This window comes from Otolemur garnettii, unplaced genomic scaffold (genome assembly GCF_000181295.1).
Source record: "Otolemur garnettii isolate 467f Iridium unplaced genomic scaffold, OtoGar3 scaffold00092, whole genome shotgun sequence".
Lineage (NCBI taxonomy): Eukaryota > Metazoa > Chordata > Mammalia > Primates > Galagidae > Otolemur > Otolemur garnettii.
Window position 1 is genome coordinate 6729604 of NW_003852487.1, and position 16156 is coordinate 6745759.

Genomic DNA, 16156 nt, shown 5'->3' on the forward strand with positions numbered 1-16156 from the left:
GACAGTGCAGGAGTTAACTCCTTGGTGACAGCAGGGATGACCAAAATCCATGGATGGCCAATGAAGGGGTTTAAAACCTTAATTCCAACCCTCACTCTTGGGTCCTTTTCCAGAACTGTCAAAAGACAGTCAGTCTGGGTGCAGTGGTTCACACTCATCATCCTAGTTCTCTGGGAGGCAGAGGCAGATAGATCACCTAAGCTCAGGAGTTTGACCAGCCTGAGCAAGAGGCTGGTCTCAAATAGAAATTTTTTTTTTTTTTTTTTGAGACAGAGCCTCAAGCTGTCACCCTGGGTAGAGTGCCGTGGCCTCACAGCTCACAGCAACCTCCAACTCTGGGCTCAACTGAGTCTCCTGCCTACGCCTCCCAAGTAGCTGGGACCACAGGCACCCACCACAACGCCCGGCTATTTTTTGGTTGCAGCCATCATTGTTGTTTGGTGGGCCTAGGCTGGATTCGAACCTGCCACCTTAGGTGTATGTGGCTGGCACCTTAGCCACCTGAGCCACAGGCGCCGAGCCTCAAATAGAAAATTTAACTGGGCGTGGTGGTGGGAACCCATAGTCCCAGCTACGCAGGAGGTTGAGGCAAGAAGGATCGCTTGAGCCCAAGAGACAGAGTTTGCTGTGAGTTATTATGACACTGGGATCGACACTCTACCCAGGGCAACAGAGTGAGACTCTGTCTAAAAAAAAAAAAAAAAAGACAGATAACTAATGAGGCTTCTCCTTCCTTTCATCCCATGCAGGGGGGCACTTTGGAAAATGGTCAGAAACTCAGCAGTAGAAATGGAACAAGAAGCCCCCTGACCTCTACAGAGATGTTTATGAAGCACTGGCCAAAATATTATTGGAGCCTCCCAGTGGCCCTCTGCAGAGGAGTCACCCAGAGTCTTCTCACACCTGAGTGGCTTTCTTTCTATCACAGAGTAACTAACGATGACTAAGGCCTCCTCTGGGAGGCCTTGATGAGTGTGGAAACAGCTTCCCAGAAGACTGAAGAGTTCCTGCAGGATCAAGAAGGGACAGAGAAGGGCTGTGTTGCCAACACATGTTCTCCCCACTTAGCACTGAGCAGCAGAGGGCTGCAGGAGGGAGGAGGAGTTGGACTTATTAACCCCCACCCCAGCCGAGAGGGAAGCACTATTACTGCATTCTACAGAAAAGAAAACCAAATCTGTGTCTTGTTAAGCAACTGGCCTATGACTAAAGGCTGGTGAGTGAGGCTGGGATCCACTCCTGTCATTTATGGTTCAAGCCCCAGCCTTCTCTGTCACGCTCTGTTTTCCCTGACCCCAAACATCTAAGACTGAGGCTGTAGGATGGGGCTGTTCAGGCTGCTCCACCTGCCTGGCTGATTCCCCCGCTGCAGGGAAATTCTAGCTTCTTCCAGCCCACTGTTTTTAACAAGCATAACTGGGGCTAACAGACATTGTGCAAACATCATGTGCCTGGTTCTAAGCTGAGGATTCATGTGCATTGCTTCACTTAATCTTTACGATAGCTACATGATGCAAGTATCATTATTTTTCTATTTCCATTTTACAAGAGAGAAAGCTGAGGCTCAGAGAATGATCTGCTCAAGCAGTTAGCTGTGGAGCCGGTAATTTGAGCCTGGGTCAGCCTGGCTCCAGGCTCTAGGTTCTTGATAACTGAGGCTGAGGCAAGGCAGAAGAGAGGTGACAATCTGAGGTTGATGGTGCCTGAACACAAGCTTCCAGAGAGGCCTAGCTTGAGACTGGAGTCGGGGGAGGAGACGGCAGAATGCAGGAAGGAAAGGGGTGTAGAAGTGAAAGCCCCAGGGGCCCTGCCCCTTACCTGTCAGCCGCCAAGTCATGCAGAGGGTCAGCAGGATGCCTGAGCCCACCAGCAGGATGGAGATGCCTGTGATGAAGCCGAACACCCACAGGGGCACAGAGTCTGTGAAAAATGGAACAGTGAGAGTGACGGAGCAGGCACTGCTCTGCCGGGCTCCCCAGTCTCTGAGGTCTGTCTTCTCTGGCTTGCACTGGGACACGCCACATGCCCATGGCCTCACCCACCCTGGACTGGTGTTGTCTGCCTGGCTCCATACAAGGCCCAGGTAGGAACTTTTTTTTTTTTTTGAGACAGAGTCTCACTATGTCGCCCTTGGTAGAGTGCCGTGATATCACAGCTCACAGCAACCTTGAACTCTTGGGCTTAAGCAATTCTCTTGCCTCAGCCTCCCAAGTAGCTGGGACTACAGGCGACTGGCACAATGCCCAGCTATTTATTTAGTTATTTTTTGTAGTTGCCATTGTTGTTTGGCAGGCCCAGGCTGGGTTCAAACCCACCAGCCCTAGTGTATGTGGTCGGCACCCTAGCCACTGAGCTACAGGTGCCAAGTGCAGGTAGAGACTTCTTATGTCTCTTATGGCCCCTGGGGGAAGTTTCCTAAGGCCTCCAGCTCTGTGGGAAGGACAGCCAAGCTTACCTGCAAAGGAGCCTGCAATGAGGACAGGAGAGAAGGGAAAATGGGGAAATATTAATTATGGGCATCACTGACATCCTTCAGCGCCCCATGCCAGCCACTCTACATCTGGTCCAACTTTGTTTTTTTTAAAGTTTCTTTTATTTATTTAGACAGTCTCACTTTGTCGCCCTGGGAAGAGTGTCGTGCCATCATAGCACACGGCAACCTCAAACTCTTGTGTTCAAGAGTTTTCCTTGCCTCAACTTCCCAAGCAGCTGGGACTACAGGTGCCCACCATGATTACTGGCTAGTTTTTCTATTTTTAGTAGAGACAGGGTCTCCCTCTTGCTCAGGCTGGTGTCAAACTTGTGAGCTCAGAGAATCCACCTGCCTTGGCCCCTCAGAGTGCTGGGATTATAGGAGTAAGCCCCTGAGCCTGGCCTCAGGCTAAACTTAATGAAACCATCTTTATGAGCAGCTGCGTTTAGCTGCTGGTCTAAGGAACAGGTCTCTCCCTCTGTGGGAAGCCAGGGTTCTCTTCCCACCCAGTGCCACACCTGCTATGTTATGACCAACGCATAGTGATAGCCTCCTGTGCAGGGGGTGCATGGCTTTTGAAGGAGAGGCTGAATGTCAGGCCTCAGCTCAGAGCCCAGGGCTCTGCCTCACCCATGGCAGGTGATCCTGGACAACTCTTTGATACCCCTGTGCCTCTGTTTCCTCCTCTATGAGCGTGGGTGTCAGGGGAGCTGCTACCTCTCAGCGCTGTCACTCACAATCTGTGAGGGCGTCAAAAGTGTTCTGTTCAGGGTGTGGTGTACAGACACAGCTCTGTGGTAATATCTATCCTGTTATCCAGTCAAGGAAGTTGAGGATCAGAAAAGTTAAGTACTCTACCCAGTGTTGCACAGCTAACAAACAACAGTCAGGAATCCCAGAGGGGTGACACTGCAAAGCCCCCCTGCACAGCTCGGGCATGAAGAGCTCTAAGTTAAATCAAACTCTCCACCACATCACCTAAGAGCCAGGTCAGGATTCAGCCCAGAATTTCACCCACTCTGTCCCCAGTATAGCCCAGGGTAGCCACGTTCCTCCTACCTAGATTCTCAGGGACTGCTGGGCAGTGAAGCATCGCGGAGTGTCGGAGGCAGTCGTTGAGACAGGTGTTAAAGAAGGGTTGGATCTGAGGAGGCAGAGAAGGGATGGGAAGGGAGGGCTCTGAGGGCTGCAGAGACCATGGTGCTCTCTTGCCAAAAGAGGCCATTTGAGAGGAATGGGCCCTGGGGGACTTCTGAGGCAACTCCAGGTGGCTGTTAGGCCAGATCTCCCACCAGTGAGAGGTGTCAAAGGACCCTCTTTGTCCTGGGGTGAGCATGAGGCCACCAGCTGCCTTCTCTTCCTCCTTTGCCCATCTGGCAGGACTGCCCACCAGAGTATGGCCCCCATAACTGTCCCCACCACGCTCACCCACCTGCACTCGGTGGTGGCAGCACCAATTAGACTTGTGTACAGTGAGTGTGATATTGGCTCGCTGGTGGGAATCCTCCTGTCTGGGCTGGAGAGAGAGAGAGGATATGTAAGGCCGGCTGGTTAGGAACCTGCCGCGGCAGTGCCAGGAAGCTGCCGAGAACTCTCTGCTGTCCATGCCACTCCTTAGGAGGGCCAGAGGGAGATGGGCTTTCAGGTTTCTGCTCTAGGAAAAAAAATCCATTTCTGTAAGACCACTGATTTGTTGCTAACTCACAAACACACCTGGTAAATGGTGTTTCCTTCTTTGCTTTGGCTGCTGGGAATCAGGGAACAAATCCGTGTTCACACCCCGCACCTGTACAGACCAGTATCACACATGCTTCCTGCAATCTGACTTCATCTTATTTCCTTATTTTTCGTTTCCCTTTGTCTTAATTTCCAGATTTCTTTTTTTTTTTTTTAACCTTTAAATCCTTTCTGGGATAAAGTAGGATAAACTTGGCAAAACAAAAAGAGAATAGGGAAGAGTGTGAGGGAGGAAAGAACAGAAAGGCCTGAGTTACGGGCAGGGTTGACTCTGTATCAGCTACAGCACTGACCATAAGGGTAGCAGGAAAAGGTGACCTCTGCAGCCAAATGTGCACCAACAGGGGAGAAAGGGCCAGGCGGCCCATGGTGGCCTCTGACTGAGCCAGAACTGAGCTCTGAGGTGCAGGCTGCATGGCCCTGTCAGGACCAGCAGAGGTGACTCAAGCCTTGGGGGGGTGGTCCTGAACTGTGCAGAGGGGTCAGAGACGGCAGAGGTACCGCGAGCAGGTGCTTCACGTGCTCAAAGCAGACTTGGTCCCCCGTGTGCGGGAAGCTGCTCAGGAGTAACTGGTACTGCGCAGGCTCATCCCACAGGGTGAAGCTCACACGCAGCTGCTGGGCTTCCAAGGCCTCCACAGTGATGTTGGGATCCCACAGGCTGCCTGCCGGGGCACAGACGCAGGTCAGGGTGAGGAGGGCACGTGTGCGTGTGCACAGAGGAAGCCTCCCCAGCCAGCCACACTTACCTGCGTTCACACATGGGGTGGTGACCTTCATCCTGGAGTCTTGACAGCCTGCGACCCAGAGAAAGAAATCCTTAGTCCTCCACCTGAGGGAGTCTGTGCTTCCAGACTTCTGACACCAGGACAGTGATCTCTCCCCTTCAGAAGCCTGTTCGAAGGTGGCCCCTTCAAAGAGAACTCTAGGTCTGGATGGCTGGCCAGGGGCCCTGCAGGATCAGGGGCTGGCCTGGCTGGCCCATCCTCCTCTCATCCCGGGCTTGCTGTGGGTGACCAGAGATTCTTGGTCTCCTCTGGTTCCTCCTCTTGCCACCTAAGGCTTCTTCTCTCTAGAGTCACCACAGCCTTCAAACAGGCTGAGAAGCACCCCGGTCCCCCAAGCAGTGACTCTCAGATCTCCCTGTGTACCGCCATCAACCTTCCTTTTAAGTTTGGGTGAGTGCTGAGAGTTTGCATTTCTAACAAGTTCCTAGGTGATCTGTTGATGCTGCTGCTCCAGGGACCACACCTTGGGGCCCACTGCTTCTCTATCTTCCATCTCCAAACTGCCTTGCCTGCAATGTTTGCACTTTGCTTTAAGAAGCCAGGCTCGGCGCCTGTGACTCAAGTGGCTAAGGTGCCAGCCACATACACCTAAGGTGGCGGGTTCGAATCCAGCCTGGGTCCACCAAACAACAATGACGGCTGCAACCAAAAAATAGCCGGGTGTTATGGCGGGCGCCTGTGGTCCCAGCTACTTGGGAGCTGAGGCAGGAGACTCGTTTGAGTCCAGGAGTTGGAGGTTGCTGTGAGCTATGATGCCACGGCACTCTACCCAGGGGGATAGCTTGAGGCTCTGTCTCAAAAAAAAAAAAAAAAAAAAAAAAGAAGCCACCTGGCAGGTGCGAATTACCATGGGGGGACAGGAACAGAGTCAGTCTATTTTAGGAACAAGGGAGAGAACTGGGGAGATCTGCTTATTCAACAAATACTTACTGAGCACATACTGTCTGCCAGGCACTGTTCTAGGTACTGGTGAATAAGAAAATCCCTGCCTTCGGCTCGGTGCCTATAGCTCAACCGGCTAAGGCGCCAGCCACGTACACCTAAGGTGGCGGGTTCGAATCCAGCCTGGGTCCACCAAACAACAATGACGGCTGCAACCAAAAAATAGCCGGGCGTTGTGGCGGGCGCCTGTGGTCCCAGCTACTTGGGAGGCGGAGGCAGGAGACTCGCTTGAGCCCAGGAGTTGGAGGTTGGGGTTGCTGTAAGCTGTGATACCACAGCACTCTACCAAGTATGTCTACTGAGGGTGACAAAGTGAGACTCTATCTCAAAAAAAAAAAAAAAAAAAAAAAAAGAAAATCCCTGCCTTCTGTAGACTACATTCCAACAGGACAGACCAATAAAAGCAAATAAATAGCATACAACATCATGCAGAGAAACAAAGCTGGGTAAAAAGTGTGTATGCATGCACGTTGTGTGCATGGTGTTCTATGGATGATGGGCATCACCATCTTTTTTTTGTTTTTTGAGATAGAGAGTCTTACTATGTTGCCCTCAGTAGAGTGCCGTGGCATCACAGCTCACAGCAACCTCAAACTCTTGGGCTCAAGCAATTCTCTTGCCTCAGCCTCCCTAGTAGCTGGGACTATAGGCGCCCGCCACAACACCCAGCTATTTTTTTGTTTGTTTGTCTGTTTAGTAGGCTTGGGTTGGATTCGAACCTACTGGCCCTGGTGCATGTGGCTGGCACCCTAACTGCTGAGCTATGGGCACCGAGCCAGCATCACCATTCTTAACAAGCATTTGCTGATCACCTACCACACATAAGGCAATTTGTGAGGTTCTAGAGATTACCTCAATAGTTAGCAGACCCAGACTTTGTCCCCAAGGGGTTCGGGATGTAGCTGCCTTTGAACACTAAGAAATGTAGGCTAAGACCCTGGGGAGGACAGAGAAAGAGCAGGTGCACGCACATACCAAACGATGCCTGAGAGAAGACACCTGGCAGGAATCACAGCCAGGGTGGATTAGTGGGGAAGAAGAGAGAGTGTCGCCCATGGGACGGGTGTTAGATGGACGCAGGCAGGAGGTGGATAGAAAGAGAAGAATGAAGCGATAGAGGCTGGGAGCAAGCTGAGGGCAGGGATACAACTATTCCATGAGAGGCTTGTCTTTCTGACATTTTCTGAACAGGAAGGGTACTTCTCTAGACAGATGGACTGTGGTTCCCATAAAACTCCTGGGATCCGCTGTTGTGACCACAGAGAATGGGCTCTGCCTTTGGGGAGTAGAGGCTGCATCTGCACACCAGAGAACTCCCAGGCCCCTGCCTCTGTTTGCTCTGTGGGTACCATAGGCAGTGGCAGTCATTATAATGAAAGATTTATGAACAGGGCATGGGGGAAGTTCTCCGTAGAAGTCCCCAGCCCAAATGTTTTCCCTGCTAACCACTGCAACCTCTCTAGGATGGTGGCAATGGCTGTGTTCCAACCCTAGCCACAAATTCACAGAGCCTTTGCTTCTGGTCCAGCACTCCCAGGCCCTGGCATCTGGTTGCTCTGAGCAGGAAAGCTGATGTCTAAAGCCACCTGCTACTTCCTTCTCACAGAGCCCAGCAGGGAAGGGGATGTCTTGAGAGGATGCTCTTACCAGGCACGAGGATGTTTCTGGACTGGTGGTTTGGGTCCCCATCAGGGATGGGCTTGGGCAGGTGGTGAACGGTCACCTCATATTCCTGGTCAGGGTCTACCACAAAGTGGCTGAAGGTAAAACGCCACTGAAGGGAGGGAGGGGAAGTTGGACAAGTTACACACACCTCTCTCACTCACCTGCGCCCAAACAACCCCACCCCACCAGCTACCAAACAGTCACTCAAAACAAGAACACAACCACCACAAAACAAAACCCCAAACCAGGGGCATCGTTTTCCTTGTTCTTTGTATTCTCTGCTCTTTTCTGCCTATTTCAAAAACCTGGATCTGGTCTCCTCAGTAGATAGTGTCGAATGTAAAAGAATCTGGGGAATGGAAATCCTGTCAGCCCTCTCCAATTCTAGAACAATGGGTATGAGGGAGCCAGGCCAGAGGACCTGGGGCTACAGGAGGCCTGGCACCCAGGAGGAGTTAAAAGCCATTTGGTACATGATTATTCCTCCTTAAATGGGAAAGGATCTCTTGAGAATGTTCCAAAGCGAAAAAGAGCAGAGGTGAGCTAGAGATCTCCCCACTCCTCTGGGCCTGCAGGCTCCAGAGATAACAGAATGTATGCTGAGTTATTTTCTGAATGTCACAGATTATAGACACAGACTCCAACTCTCATTCTGATTACTTTGGTGGAGGGGCCTGGGGAGTCCTTTCCTTCTGAGTAAATCTAAGTACCTGGTTCTCACCATTCACATAGCAGTCAAGTTTGCTAACTTAGCACTGGAGAGAGATTCTTTGTGTCTTATGCTTGTGGGCACTTTTAAAGTGGTCATATGCAGAATTTAAACCGGTAGTTTTCAAACTGAACTTGTATCAGAATCATGTGGATAAGGTGTTAAACACCAACTGCTGGGCCCCACCTTCAGAGTTTCTGGTCCAGGATGTCTGGAGTGGGGACCTAGAATATGCATTTGTAATAAGTCCCCAGGTCGTGCTGCTGCTGCTGCTGATCAGGAGACCCCACTCTGGGAATCATTGCTTTAAACAAACTAACCAACAGTCAACATTTTGCCAACCCAGCTGTGAGCAGCAGGGTGAGACTAGGCTGAGGGAGAGCTCACTCACGTGTGCCCCACCCACAGCAGTGCCTTGGCCCTGGGCGGTTTTTTCTTCCTGGAGGTAGATCCCAGATTAACCCAAGTCACACACAGAGAGGGCAGGAGGTAGGGCTGGGGAAGGTGTCTTCTCATTCCTTTAAGAATGAATAACTAGATAGAGTGGGAAGAAAAAGCGGAGGTGGGCATGGCAGGGAAGCCACTCTCTGCCTGTCTGCTGCTCACAGCAGATACAACTCTCTGCCCTGGAGGCAGCCAGCCATCCACTGTGACCATGGCCTTCACCCCCAGCCATTTTCAATTCCTCAGACTCTTGTGGCACCTTTGGGTCATTACCACTTTAAATTAGGGCCCAAATTTGGGGACAGTAAGTCTGCACTAGTGTCATCAAAAGAATGCAATCTACTTGGGACCTGTGTTCTTACCCGTCTGTGGTGATGCCTCAGTTTAGACAGAAACTCAAACTTGACACACAATCGTTCATTGGTGTTCATCTGGAGGATGGATAACTCTGCTCCCTCGAGGTACAGGACACTGGCTGAAGGTCAGAGGGAGGACAGGAGATAGAGAGATGGGATCAACCAAGGCAAACCACCGGGTGTGTTGCTTCCCTATCTGCTCTGCTTACTCCTCCTTAAAGAGTAAGCCCCATCTTACCTAACTCCCCACTTCCCCTTCCTTTTAGTTCCCTCTTGGGCCTCCGCCTCCCGCCTGGCAGACAGTTACTTCCCAGCTGGGCAAGGGCAAGTGATGCTTTACCGTGGACCAGAAGCAAAGGCTCTGTAAATCTGCAGCTAGGCTTGGAACATAGCCATTACCACCATCCCAGAGAGGTTGCTGTGGTCAGCAGGGAACATTCTGGCTGGGGACTTCCAGTGAGAACTTTCCCCATGTCTGTTCACGAATCTTTCTTTACCCCAATCTTCCCAAATCTGTAATACGAATTTCCTATCCCTGAAGAGGTTTGGGAGATATTTTAAAAAGTGCTGGCCCCTAAGTTAAGGGAAAAAGCAGGTTGGCAAATGTGTTACCATTTTTCCAGTACATTTTTGGTACTGCTGTCATAAAATTAACCACTTGGCCTTTTTTATCACCCCTCAGGGTGATAAAACTTTTAGGCTGAAAGAAGGCCTTTCATGAAAGATGGTATGATGAGAAGGTGTCCCTGCATAATACCTAAAACATGGAAAATGTATTAAGTCATGAAATGTTGGATCCTTTCTGCACTACATTTGGGCCCTTGTGTCTGGGCACAGGACTGGTAGCCTAATTCTGGCCCTGAATGAAGGAGCTGATGCTCTGGGCTGTGGCCTAACTTGGAGGTAGGGAGACCCCCACCCCCACCCCACCCCCAGGGCCCAGCTGGCAGGCCACTCACCGTCTGTTTGCAGGGCCCACTCGATGTAAACCACGGGAAACAGGTCTCCTTGTTGGGTATGTACGAAGTGCAGCTGGACTTGGACATATTTGGGGGAAGAAGGGGTCAGGTTTCGAGGGTGGATCCAGCTGTCATCCAGGCAGGTACCTGGGAGCCAGGAAAGAGCAGCAAAGACTGGCATCTGAGGACTAAGATGCCCCAGCCGTGGGTCCAGGGAGCTAGACTATAAATGGTTGGAGGCCTCCCAGCTGTGACCTTGGCGGGGTCCTCAGCTTCACCGCCTCGCTCCCTCTTTTCTAGTGCATGTCTGGGGCCACTGCAAAGCTCGTAAGTCTAAAGGGAATTTTAGGAGAGATAATCCAGGGCTGATTTGGTTTTGAAATGAAGCAGTAAGGGTAAATGGGCCACAGGAGGGATGGGGTCATATAAGAGTGGCTTTATTTTTATACATTGGGGGTCTCTAATTAGCAGAGACACCTAAAATATGTGCCTCCTCCTTGAATTAAAATGCAAACAGTCAACAGCACAGATGTCTCTTGCTTTACAATGGCAAGCTGGGGTGCCCCAGAGAATACTTTCAAAATCCAAATGACAGTTGTGTTCCTCATTTCCTGACTTTTGCATAAGGAGGCGCAGGTGCACACACATCCCAGATTCCCCGGGATCCCTGCTGCTGCTGCTGGTTATGACCCAAGACCAAACCCTGAGGGTTGTGGCAGGGCTCTGCCAGAGGTCAGTGTGGGGCTATCACTTTATTAATGAGGTGATAATAAGCAAAAAAAAAAAAAAAAAAAGACTTACTATTCTTGACTGTGCAGTTCAGCTCCTGTGGAAACAAAGAAGGTGGCAGTTACAGATGGGAAGGGACTTCAATTCACAGGCCAGGTTCCAGGTGCTTCCCTGGCTCATTGTCAAGAATGATGTTTGCACGGCCCTCCCTTCTCACTTTTTGGGGGAGGCCTCTTCCCCTTATACTTTTCTCATTCTGAGCAGTCTAAGGGAAATAGGACGTGGCGTGGTAGAGCAGCAGGCAAAATGGAACTGGCATTTGATGAGTGGCTCGTAAGAGTCACTTACAACTCTTACAACTCTAAAGGGGACCTTACAACTCTAAAAGACACTGAGAGGGTTCTTTGGGGCACCCAAGGAAAAGGGCCCCTAAATCTCTTGAGGTTTCCAGTTTTTGGTCTGGGTAACAGTGCTCCAAGAGGTATGTGTGAGGAGCAGGGCAAAAATTACAATCAGTATGGAAAATTTACTAAATCCTTCTAATCTCCCAAGTGAAATGTGATAGACCCTTGTGGGTGATTTCTATCATTTCACTAAATCCTCATGACGCACTTAGGATAAAGTATGATCCTTAGCCCCATTTTACATATGAGGAGACTGAGGCACACTGCCTCCCACTTGGCCTGGATGTGTTAATTTTCCAACCCAGAGGAGATCCAGAGGGCCAATTCTGGAAGCCCCATCAACAAACATGATTAGGGAAATGTAATCATTAGGCCTATTTTGCTGACCTACTTTAACACACACACACACTCCCTCTCTGGGGTTGAGTCTCCTCACCAAGCCTCAATTTCTTTAACTGTAAAACTGTACCAACTTTACACTGTAGTTGAGAACTAAATGATACAAATATAAGGGCCCAGCGTGGTGGAACACACCTATAAATCCTAGCAGTCTGGGAGGGCAAGGTGGGTATATCACCTGAACTCATGAGTTCAAGACCAGCCTGAGCATGAGCAAGACCCTATATCTAAAAATAGCCAGGCGTGGCTCAGCGCCAGCCACATACACCAACAATGGCAGGTTGGAGCCTGGCCCGGGTCTGCTAAACAACGACAACTGCAACCAAAAAAATAGCTGGGCGTTGTGGCGGGTGCCTGTGGTCCCAGCTACTCAGGAGGCTGAGGCAAGAGAATCGCTTAAGCCCAAGAGTTTGAGGTTGCTGTGAGCTGTGGTGCCACAGCACTCTACCAACAGTGACATAGTAACTCTGTCACACACACACAAACCCCCCAAATAAATGATATAAATTAGATTTTGGGACAGGGAATAGGTATGCATGCAGAGAGCCTTTCACTTTTTACTTCTAATGTAACTGTGTTATAAAAAATTACAAAGGGAATGTATTCGATCAAATAACAGTGTACTGCACTGTTAAACAGATAGCTTGCTAGAAGCCTGAAGAGAATAATTACTAGCAATTTTTTTAGTGGCAGTGCCCAAAGAACTATCTCAGTGCTTGTAAAATGAGACAGCATTTAGTTGGTGTCTGGCAAACGGCTGCTTTAATTATGGCTCCCTGTCCTCAAAGCTTGGCATACAGCAAGTGCTCAATACATAGAAGCTATAATTATGAGGAGTGGCTTCCATACATTCATATTTGGCAGCGTAGCAAGGGAAGGCCCAGGACAGAACTCAGACTCCCACGTTTCCAGTCCTGTAATTGGCAAACTGGGCCAAGCACATTCTAGGGGCAGAAAGTCAGATGTTGAGGCAGACTGGGAACACGAGTTCAAGGCCAACGGAGGGGTTTGGTGTCTGTGTTTGGGGCTGGCACCACTTCCCTCTCTCACATCCTTGAGCCCACCCCAGGATTGATCCTAAGCAGGCTAATTCATCTGTGCCCCACCTCTCTGAGACACTGGTTCATAAGCCCTGGGGGTCCAAACTTACTGCTGCTGGAGGTTAATTCTCCCCTGCTCCCCCTGGGCTAGCACTGCAGCCCTGTGAGGAGCTTCTCACATGTCCAGCAACAAAATCCACCCTGCTGCCTCTGCTCACTTTAACCAATGCCACTCTATTTCCTGAATGGGAAGGAGATTCACTCTCAGTTCTCCTCCCACTTGCAACTCCCCGGATTGGGGCACAGAGGGCAAGAAACAGGTTCCTGCACCCTGACACGGGGAGCTCTTCTAGAAGAGGCAAACTGACACTGCACTTGGCATAATTCCCTCTAATCCACTGGTAGTTGCTCAAAATAACACTGTAAGATAAAAGGTTTTTGTCTTTTTTTTTTTTTGCCAGGCTGGGTTTGAACCCGCCACCTCCAATGCCCTACTCCTTTGATCCACAGGTGCTGCCCAGAAAGGTTCTTGTCTTGCTGTAGAGCAGGAGGAAACTGACAATGGTGATGGCAGGTATGCTCCTCTAATTCCTGTGACTGATGGGAACAGCTCAGTGTGTCACCAGGGAGTATTGTTTTTGGCCTTGGTTTTTGATGGCTCTTGTTCTATATAAGTCTTTTTTATTACTATCATGTTAATAATTTTTATTAAAACAGTTCTGAACCTTGTCAAAAATTCTCCAGCATTTATTAACATAACTTTGTAGGTTTTTCTCCTTTAATTTATTGATATAATGAAATTAAGTTGATAGATTTGCTGATAATGGACCAACTTTATACTCTTAGAATAAATCCCACTAGGTTATGGTGCATCCTTCTTTTGAGATTCTGCTAGATTAAACTTGCCAATATTTTATTTGGAATTGCTTACATCTATTTTCATAAGTGAGGGTGGTCCATGGTTTTTCTACCATTTTTCTTTTTTTAAATTTTGAGATGGAATTTCACTTTGTCACCTGGGGGTTGAGTGCTATGGCATCACTATAGCTCACAGAAACCTCAAACTCTTTTTTTTTTTTTAACACTAAGATAGTTAATTTTATTTGTTCAAGGGCTCATTTTGCAACCTCAAACTCTTGAGCTCAAGCAACCCTCATGCCTCATCCTCCCAAGTAGCTGGACTACAGGCACCCACCACAACACCCAGCTAGTTTTTCTATTTTTAGTAGAGACAGGGGTCTCATTCTTGGTTAAGCTGGTCTTGAATTCCTGAGTTTAAGCAATCCACCTGCCTCAGCCTCCCAGACTGTGAGGGTTACAGGCAGCCAGCCTCTTTCTTTTTTTAATAGGACCCAGGGTCTCACTGTGTTACCCAGGCTGGAGTGCAGTATTCACAGGTGTGATTCTACTACTGATCACCTTGGGAGCTTTGACCTACTCTTCTTCTGACCTGGGCCAGTTTACCCCTCTTTAGGCAAACTGGTAGTTTTCAATTCCTGGAAGGTCACCATATTGATGAGAACTTAGTGTGGACATCTGATCAGCAGAGTGTACTATAGCCCAGAACTCCTGGGGTCAAATAATCCTCCTGCCTCAGTCTCCTGAGTTGCTGGATTACAGGTCTGTGCCACTGCGTCCAGCTGGTTTTTCATTTTGTTTAAGATTTATCAATTTTGGGCAGCGCCTGTGGCTCAGTGACTAGGGACCTGGCCCCATATACTGAGGGTGGCAAGTTTGAACCCGGCCCCGGCCAAACTGCAAGAACAAAAAAATAGCTGGGCGTTGTGGGCACCTGTAGTCCCAGCTACTTGGAAGGCTGAGGCAAGAGAATTGCCTAAGCCCAAGAGCTGGAGGTTGCTGTGAGATATGACACCACAGCACTCTACTGAGGGTGACAAAGTGAGACTGTCTCTAAAAAAAAAAAAAAAAAAAAGATTTATCAAGTTTTAGAATTAGGTTTATGCTAGCTTTTAAAAAAGCTCTTTTAAAAAAAGAGCTCTCTTTTTAGAAAAAGTTCTCTCTTTTTCCAAGGTATTAAATGTTCATCAATAGAGAGTGGCTGAATAAAATTTAAATCTAAATGCCCACCGAACTGGGAATGGTTGAAGAGATTGCTATCTACTATGGAATATTATGCAAATATTAAAGAGAATTAGTTATATAGATACCTGTTGCTCTGGAATGATGTTCAAGATATGTCGACGAGTGAAGAAAACAAGTTACAAAGTATTTTTTATAGTATGATCCTATTTTCTATGGAAATAAATGATGAAGGAACCTCCCAAATATTTGCATATGTGTTTATGATTGTATGAGCACAGAACACGTGGGCAGGTGTATACCAGGGGTTCACACACCAGTTACTGGCGGCAAAGGGCGTGGAAGCAGAGGAAATGGAGAGAGGGAAGATATGAGGGAAAAGATTCAAACACAACATAAAAACATGCATGTAAGTAAAATGTAGAATAAAAAATTCCATTAGTGGTCATGTTACCCATGTACATATACTATATTCTCCCTTTCCCTAAACCATATGAAAATTACAGGAAAGTGAAAATTTTTATAAATCCTCAAGGACAGAGGTAATCTCAGCAGACAAGTGAAATGGACAAAGTTTTAAAAGTCAAAATGGCTTCTTTTACAACTTGGACCCAACAGGGTGTCTCCCACTAAGAAGGGTGGCAAGAAGAAGGGCCATTCTGCCACCAATGAGGGGATGGCCCCAATTATGCCATCAGCATTCCCAAGCACAACTGTGCAGTGGGTTTCAAGAAGTGAGGTCCGCAGGCACTCACAGAGACCATGACCTTTGCCATGAAGGAAATGGGGACAATACATGTACTCACTGACACCAGGCTCAACAAAGCTGCCTGGGTCAAAGGGCCAAGGGCCGTCCCATACTGTATCTGTGAGTGGCTGTCCAGAAAATGCAACGAGGATGAAGATCACCAGACAAGTTCTATACTTTGGCTACCTACGTACCTGGCATCACTTTTAAAAAATCTACATAGTCAATGTGGATTGAGAAGTAGCTGCTGATTGTCAGAGTTATAAAACTACAAAACAAACACCAAAGTGGAAGGTGGAGCGAGCACCTGGCTTAAGCCAAACTTATATGTGATTGCTGCAAAAGGCAGCTGCTGACGAGAAATAAGCCAAAGGCTCATCAGAACCCTTACACCAACCAGGTCTTAAGGCAGGGAGGGAGGATTGAGTGGAGAGGTCATCTACAGAATGCTGGGAACCTTCCTATCTTCGCTTACCCTCATCTCAGAATGCTGGCAGCCAGGCTCAGGGAGAAGACCTCTGGATTTCAACATCTAGGGGGTCACTCAACAGGCCAGCTTCATTAGACTGAACTCCTACATAGTCAAGTCCAAAGTTCAATAAACCCCAATCACACAGAATACTTAATCAGCTTTTTATGATTTCTTTTTTTCCTCGTTGCCTGGGGTAGAGTGCAGTTGTGTGATAATTACTGCAACCTCAAACTCCTGGGCTCAAGTGATCC

The 16156-nt window shown here is 48.7% G+C and overlaps 1 protein-coding gene across 3 annotated transcripts in view; it reads right to left on the minus strand.

Moving 5' to 3' along the window:
- Positions 1 to 16156, minus strand: part of IL17RA (interleukin 17 receptor A) — a 27338-nt gene that overhangs the window by 4044 nt on the left and 7138 nt on the right. For 2 of the 3 annotated variants that reach the window (XM_023516555.1, XM_012808675.2), the window contains exons 2-11: positions 10875 to 10899; positions 10074 to 10220; positions 9121 to 9233; positions 7588 to 7714; positions 4960 to 5007; positions 4712 to 4875; positions 3906 to 3989; positions 3533 to 3617; positions 2456 to 2467; positions 1819 to 1920 (exon numbers count right to left, since the gene is read on the minus strand). In XM_023516555.1, the coding sequence (XP_023372323.1) occupies positions 1819 to 1920; positions 2456 to 2467; positions 3533 to 3617; positions 3906 to 3989; positions 4712 to 4875; positions 4960 to 5007; positions 7588 to 7714; positions 9121 to 9189 (691 nt within the window). In that variant the 5' untranslated portion in view covers positions 9190 to 9233; positions 10074 to 10220; positions 10875 to 10899. The remainder of the gene's footprint in view (positions 1 to 1818; positions 1921 to 2455; positions 2468 to 3532; positions 3618 to 3905; positions 3990 to 4711; positions 4876 to 4959; positions 5008 to 7587; positions 7715 to 9120; positions 9234 to 10073; positions 10221 to 10874; positions 10900 to 16156) is intronic. The other variant, XM_023516554.1, reaches the window with a different exon arrangement.